General features: G+C 40.0%; 1 protein-coding gene across 1 annotated transcript; it reads right to left on the bottom strand.

Annotated features, from left to right (window-relative positions):
- Positions 1 to 1679: 1679 nt before the first annotated feature.
- On the bottom strand, positions 1680 to 7349 carry LOC121940363 (tight junction protein ZO-2-like; the record flags this gene model as incomplete). Its single annotated transcript, XM_042483148.1, has 8 exons — positions 1680 to 3172; positions 3291 to 3376; positions 4186 to 4263; positions 4693 to 4890; positions 6075 to 6179; positions 6346 to 6570; positions 6763 to 6863; positions 7139 to 7349. Coding segments are annotated over 8 exons (1161 nt in total), but the record flags the coding sequence as incomplete, so codon positions are not given.
- Positions 7350 to 7438: the final 89 nt, after the last annotated feature.

Below are 7438 nucleotides of genomic sequence, written 5' to 3' on the forward strand. Positions count from 1 at the left end.
TAGCCTTGCCTTTTCGGTCATTTTTTGGCATGTTATTTTTTTTAAATTAATTTTTCGCCCTTTTTTCAACATGTTATGCCATGGCGCATCTATACGAGCTATAAAAAAGGCCAACAACATGTCTTTTTCAGCCATTTTTTGGACATGCTCAATTATGACATTTTTTGCCTTTTTTTTTTCAAAATAGTATGCTATGACACAACTCTTTAAGCTATAATATATCGTTTTCAGCCATTTTTTGGACATGTCAAATTTGAACGTCTTTCACCATACTAAACAATGTGGTTTTGGCCATTTTTTAACCTGCTAAATTGTGAAGTTTTTGGCCTCTTTTGGCCCTTTTTTCACACGCTATTGTATGACATGTGTCTACAAGACATAATAAGCTGTCTTTAGCCATTTTTTGGTCATGTCAAAATTTGACATTTTTTGCCATACTATACTATGTGGTTTTCGGCCATTTCGCCAGGTCGTACGTGCATACCAAGTTTAATGAATTTTTGAGCATGTCTATACCTCCAAAAATGCGATTTTTTGGCAGAAAAATAATTTCTTACATTTAAAGAGGGTTCTCGCACAGTTCCTGATCAGGTACTAATTAGCAGAACAGGGTGGACATGATGCTTTACCACAATGCCAAAAACATCATAATTTAGCATGTCAAAAAAATGGCTCAAAATTACCATGTAGAGTTTGTTGAAAAATGTCAAATTTTGAAATGCCCAGAAAACACCTAAAAACGACATATTATAGTATGTCGAAGCATGAGCTGAAAAACTCAGCAGCAACATCTCTTTACAGATATCATGGCCCAAGATAATTCACAGACCACGCTGAGACCATCGTGTCACTGCACAGACTGAAGCGTGGATGAGATGCTTGAGCTTGTGTCAGCAGAAGATGTATTGCATCCTACGTGGCTGAGCTGGTACATTAGCTCAATGGTGCTCAGTTTTTCCAAATGTATTTTTTGGCACCTCAAGGACCACACCTTCATTTCTCCAAAGTGTTCCAAGAACAAAAGACTAAAAACTTGACACTTCCAAGAAGACAATGTTAAAACAAAAATGTTTTGGTTTTTTTTTTAAAAAAGAGAGATTTATTTATTTAAATTTACTGAGAGTCTGTTCTGTAACACTATGGAGATCACAAACTAAAAAATAAGAAAAATCACAAACTAACAGACATTTAAAAGAAACTGATTGTCATTACTACATTCCAGATGCTCCCGTGTACAAAGACTTGACTAAGTTCAGTGAATACTCGATATAAAAACATATATGCAAGAACAATGTGATTGTCTGTGTTTTTAAGCAGTTAAAGACAAACATACATCAGCTTTATGCTTTACTGCACCCCATAAACCCAACTGGGACCTTAAAGGTCGAGTGTGTCGGATTTAGGGGCATCTATTGGCAGAAATGGCATGTAATATTCGTAACAATGTTTTTGAGTTTATAATCACCTGAAAATAAAAATCACGTATGTACCTCTGATTGAGTCATTTATAACTACATACAGAGCGGGTTCTTTCCTATGTAAGAAAGACCGCCGTGCTGTTCTACAGTAGCCCAGAAGGGACAAATCAAACACTGATTCAAGAAAGGGTCATTTGCGTTTTTGCATTGGTCAGTATGGTTCTTCTGAGTGCTCAGCAGTTCTGCAACCTCAAAACTTAGATGCCACTAAATCCTTCACATTTTACCTTTAATTATTCACATTATCATCTTATCATGATAAATTCTGACAGTGAAATCTTTGACATCATTTATCTGGTCCGCCTCTTCCTGCTGACTTAAATTCAGAAATGCTTTACATGCACCCACACAGTCTCCCTAATTTATCAAAGTGCAATGCATTCACGACGGACATGTTATCATGTAATTATGACATCCACATGACGTCTTTTCTTAGCTAGTAAGCATGAGATTGTTTTGTCAATTTAAGAACCCTGTGTGGATAATATTTTTACCAAGCTAACATCAGAGTTACAAGGCACTTAAAAGTGTGCCGCTTCCCAGATTGCACACGTATTACAGTGTATATATACAAATGTCCAATCAGGAATGTAGAGAGGTACAATAAATCTTGACTTGGCAGAAAAGAGGAAGACTAACACCTGTTTGACATCAGCTCAGCTGCTGACACCTGCACTGACACAGTTTGATTCTTACATTGTTCTTCTATGAGCATTCCCGAAAACAAGCCAGTTGACAGTGTGAAAGTTTAGAGCATTGGTGGCACACACACACAAAAATGCACAAAATAGGATGTAAAATCTAGATACTGTACACAGTCTACAGTACCAAAGCTATGGTTTGGTTGCAGCTTGGTGCTAGCTCCAGTTTTTGCTCTCTGCTTTTCCATTACAGTCCAGTAACAGAGGTAAGGTTCTTCTGAATAATATATACCTGGCAAAATTTGAAAAACCAAAAATGTTGCCAAACAACACTGACTGGCATTAAAAGTAAAGCATGGTTTCCAACATATAAATTTATTTGTTTGGCCCCTCCAGCATCAAAACATCAGCCGCCACAAATAAATGTTCTATATTTGGAGCTGGACCGTTCATTGGGAGTGCCGTTATTATACAGATCTAAGGTAAACTCAAATGCAATGGTAATTCACGAGAGACAAAAACTGGAGCTAGATGTTAGCATTAAGGTGGAAAATAAAAATACATACACTGAAATACCATGTCTGAAAAGTCATAAAATCAGCCATTTTTCATTTTTGAGACAGTAAACTTGTCAAAATACACTCTTTATAAGAATATTGTGTGTGTGTGTGTCCTGGAAGGATAGGAAGGATATTTGTACAGTAGCGAGACAACAGTATTATAAAGTGTCTGATATTTTTCCAGGAATCTGAATACAAACAAAAAGTTCTGAGAGTTTACATCGAGGCAAAGCTGCATGAGCTGTTACCAAGGCAACGAACGCTGTCAGCTTGTAGTGGTGACGAGAGAGTGATCACACCGTGTGCAGTGATGATGCTACTTACTAGTTTTTCAACTTACAGCTCAGTGTCATTGTATTTCTGCGGGTTGTAGTATCCTTTCTTGGTCTGATCGGCCAGCTGTCTGCGGTACTCCGCCTCATCGTCCTCGTAGCCTCTGGACTCCGAGTACGGCGGCCTGAAGGGAGTCTGCTGCTCGGGATTGGAGCTTGAACTGATCGCAGACACAAAGACAGAAATTCAGCTTTTTCCTTTCGTAACACTAAAACTTAATCACCTACAACATCTTAATACTTAGATGTCATTTTTACTGTGATGAGTGATGCTCTCACCCTATTGGCTGAGGACGGTTGAGGTTGGGTTTTGGCAGTTTTATGGGGACGGCGTAGATGTCTGGATGCTTCTGGGCGATTTCCAACTGTGCAGAGAGAAGAGAATAGACCCAGATATGTCACAACGGATACAAAATAAAACAAACACCACAAGACATCCTAACATGGACCCCAAGAGGCTAGAAGTGTTTTTGCAGCTTTATTCAACTCTGTATATGTAAAGGAAAAATACACATTTTTTCAAGTCAACCGTACAATAAAAGAATTATTGGTAGCTGTAAAGAGCTAATCTCTTTTAGCAATTTCAGTGAAAGAGACAGAGGACAAAGGCCGTTGATCTATGTAAAAATGCATTTAAAGGGGACCTATTATGCTTTTCCTTTTTTCTGTCACATATGCAATATTATAATAATGGATGTTTATATGAAACATGGCATAAGTTTCAAATAACAGGTTAAACATGTAAAAAATAATCCCTGTGAGCAATAACCCTCAGGCTTCAGACAGTTTTAATACCCTGTTTGCAGTGTAATTTTCCACTTTGGCTACAAGGTGACATAAAAAAAAATCTGCCGGATGACGCAAAATGCATCACAAAATAACGTTTTTCGCATCATATAGCTGGGCTTTAGCTCACGCCATGGGGGGCGCCTTTCATCTGCATACACGCCCCACGCCACTGCGACACAGACCTGATTATTAATCAGTAAAATATCCCTTAAAAACTGTTTTATGAGGTGGAGGTACAAAGATGCCCTTTGTAGATACAATAAGAAAAAAACTACATATTTAAAATACTTTTTTTTCAGCTACAAACCACGGGCCCCTGAGATGATTCTCAGTCTCCACATCATATGCAGGTTCAGACAGTGATACGAATAAAAACAGTACTGACTCGAGCATTTTCTGCCTCTTGTAGCTCCAGGATCCTCTGAGCTCGAGCCAGGTGGTCCATCTTCTCAAAAGCTTTAATCTGAGAGAAAAATAAGTGTTAATGGTTCCATTTCAGATGGTAAATAGTAAAAACTGCACATCCACATGGCATGGTTTATATAAAAGTGACTGTTAAATGGAACACCAGAGTGTGATGATTTGCAGTGAAGGTGGCTCATTATGATGGATGAGTGATCATGGATATTAAAAGGAGGGTTATAAACATCGACGAATGCAGACACATTCAGTTACCTGGTCACCCATTCTCTATTTCAAATTAGAGGCAGTGAAAGTGAAAGAGGAAGAAAATGAAATATAAATAATAATGTGAGTCACAGCCTCCGTCTTAAACATAAAAGAGTCAAGAAAAGTATTTCTTAAAGGACACATTTGAGATTTAATAGATCAGAATATGAATCTGTTGCAGAAGTACTGTGCTGGTTTAAAAGTGCGATATGATGACACTAACCTTGCCCAGGAAGGATTTGTTGGCCGGGTCCTCCTCTGGGCTCAGCTCCTCTGGCGGCTGGCTCAGACGGGGGACGGTGGGCTTCAGGGCCACAGGAGGGGGAGGCGGCTTGTTTACGCCCGCTGCATCGCTGCTGATGGTGCTGCTGGAGTGTGAGTCATAGCTCCGCGATGAGTCAGTCCGAGTCTGAGCCCGCACCTGTCACAGCAAAGGTCTGTTTGTGATATTTTGGACCATTTGAAACCTTTAGCTGCCAGACAATGTTTTGGTGAGGATGGTCTGCAACAGCATCGTGCTCCTTCAAATTAAAACACCTTCAGATAGAAAAGCTTAAGTGTGACACAAGGTAAAACTATCCTTACTGATGTAAATTAAATTTTGTTTGAGTTTTTATCAGCGTGATTCCCTTTTTCAGACTGCACCATCTTCGAAAGACTGATTTTTCAGCTCTGATTCGGCAACTTGTCAAAGGCAAAATCAAAAAAAAAGTTTCAAACAATGGTGGAACCTGCAAAGCTTACTTAAAAGGTAACTATGGTATTTTTTAGCCTGGACCTTATATCACATCCAATGAAAGCACTTGTTTTTGCCACTGACAGGCTCAGATCGTATGTTTAAGTGTCTGGCAACATTATGTAAAGGATCAATGCAGAGAGAGACCTTTTGGTTAAAGAGTAAATTAATCTAATCAACCATTTTGTTAATCTAGAAACAGCCACAAAATCAAAATCGGCAAACCCACCACAATCCTTTCAAATAAAGTCATTTTTGTGTATATAGAGCCAACTAGTTAAATTAAGTATTTATTTCGTCCAAATCAGAGAAGGTTATTGTCACAACAGTGGAAAGATGAACTAAGAAAGTTTTTGAGTTTTATTTTGTTTTTGTCAACTTTGAATTACGTTTGTTTCACGATGATAAAAAACAAGGCCGTTTCTGGTTAAATGAAATGATGTTACTCTTTAACAAAAAGGTCTATATCTGTTGTTTCTTTTCAGTAATATGGTCGGAAACTAAGAAAAAATGTAGAGCCTGTTAGTGACAAAATAAGCACCTTTAGTCAATGTAAATTGACGCCCGTTTAAACACTGCCAGTTGCGACGCTGTCACTGCTCCTATTAGTCACTTCAGCACACAAACATGGAAAATTGGGTCAAAGTCAGCCTTTCAGTGACAAAAAAGCACTTTTAATGGGTGTTGACTGACAGTGCACTGATGCCGTGAGTGGATACACTGCAGTAAGAATCATTAAAAATTGTTGTTCAAATTGTCCAAATACCAAAGTTACCCTTGAAGGCTTAAATTTCACTCAATACTGGGCAGTACGGATAGTTTGATGTAGAGCTTTTTTGGGAGAGGGAGAGGAAGAGGGAGAATCTCACCTTTGGGGGTTCAGGGACAAAAGCAGGGGGAGGGCTGGGCTCTCTGTTCAGCACCTCTTTGCTCCCTGACCTCCTCATACGAGCCCGAGGTTCAGGATGAGATTTCTACACATACACAGACACACACACACACACACACACACAGTAGGGCTGTGAGGGTCAGTTTATGGAAACACACAGATTTTACAAATGCATCATCGATGGTGAGAATTTGTCAGGTCATACACTGCACAGTATTTCATGCAGCATCAGCATGAATCAGCATTCCCACCTCGTCTGGCATTACGGGCTCTGACGATCGACTGATGGCCGACACTGGCTGGGGCTCATCCAACTGCTCGTCCAGCTCGTTGTCAGTGTAAGCCCCGCCCTCATCTGCTGTGTCTTCATAGTCGCTGGTGAGGCGGCTGTCCATGCTCAGGTAGTCTGCGCTCATTGCTGACAGGTAGGACATGCGGTCATCATGGAGATCCAGGTCCTCCTCTGAACCGTCCAACTGAGAAGAAGAAATGACAACACAGACTCAATACTGGATTAATTATACCGCAGAACTCGCAGTTATCATAAAAAAGTTTGTATCATAACCGCGTATTTCTGGAGCCCATTAAAGTTATATATATATACCCCCATGTAAACTTTTGAAAAGTGCCTGCAGCAGTGTGTCATTCACACAGGTAATAAGACTCACCTTGCCCTCACACACCCACACAGCTCTGTTCTGCTGCTCCCGGATTGAATCTTTTACGCTGCCATACCACGCGTCATTGGCCGAGTTCAGGTCGATTGTCGCTGAACGTGCATGCAAATGAACAAAAAAACAACAGTTAGCCCATTGATCACAAAGTCAACATGTGTGAATCCAAATGAGTCACCGCACATGTTAAAAAATAACAAGCTTTTGCAGATACAGTCATTTTGTGTTCAATGCCTGTAGGACTTCTTGTAAATGTTCCAGCTGGCTCATGAGATCCTAAACTGACAGGCAGATGGTAGCCGTGTACAGCACATTGTAACTTTTATACATTTATTATAATAGCTGCTGAGTACGTCACAGTATAACAAACCAGTGAAGAGATGTGAGCAGGTCTTCCTCAGCTTGACGGCCTGCTCATACAGTTTGCGAGCGCTGCGGTTGGATCCGGGTAAAAGGCGGTTCCTCATGGTCTTGACACCTTGCTTGCTGTCTGGGTTCAGGAAGATGACTATGGGATACCACTGGGTGTAGTTCAGAGTGTCCACAGCTTTGGGAGTAACATCCAGCAGGGCATGGCGGTCCTGAGGGCACGAGGACGTGGTTGAATGTTAGATGATCTAACTGTAGTTTATAAACCTGCATTTGTTTTTACCATAAATATATATATATA

This window comes from Plectropomus leopardus, unplaced genomic scaffold (assembly GCF_008729295.1).
Source record: "Plectropomus leopardus isolate mb unplaced genomic scaffold, YSFRI_Pleo_2.0 unplaced_scaffold8477, whole genome shotgun sequence".
NCBI lineage: Eukaryota > Metazoa > Chordata > Actinopteri > Perciformes > Serranidae > Plectropomus > Plectropomus leopardus.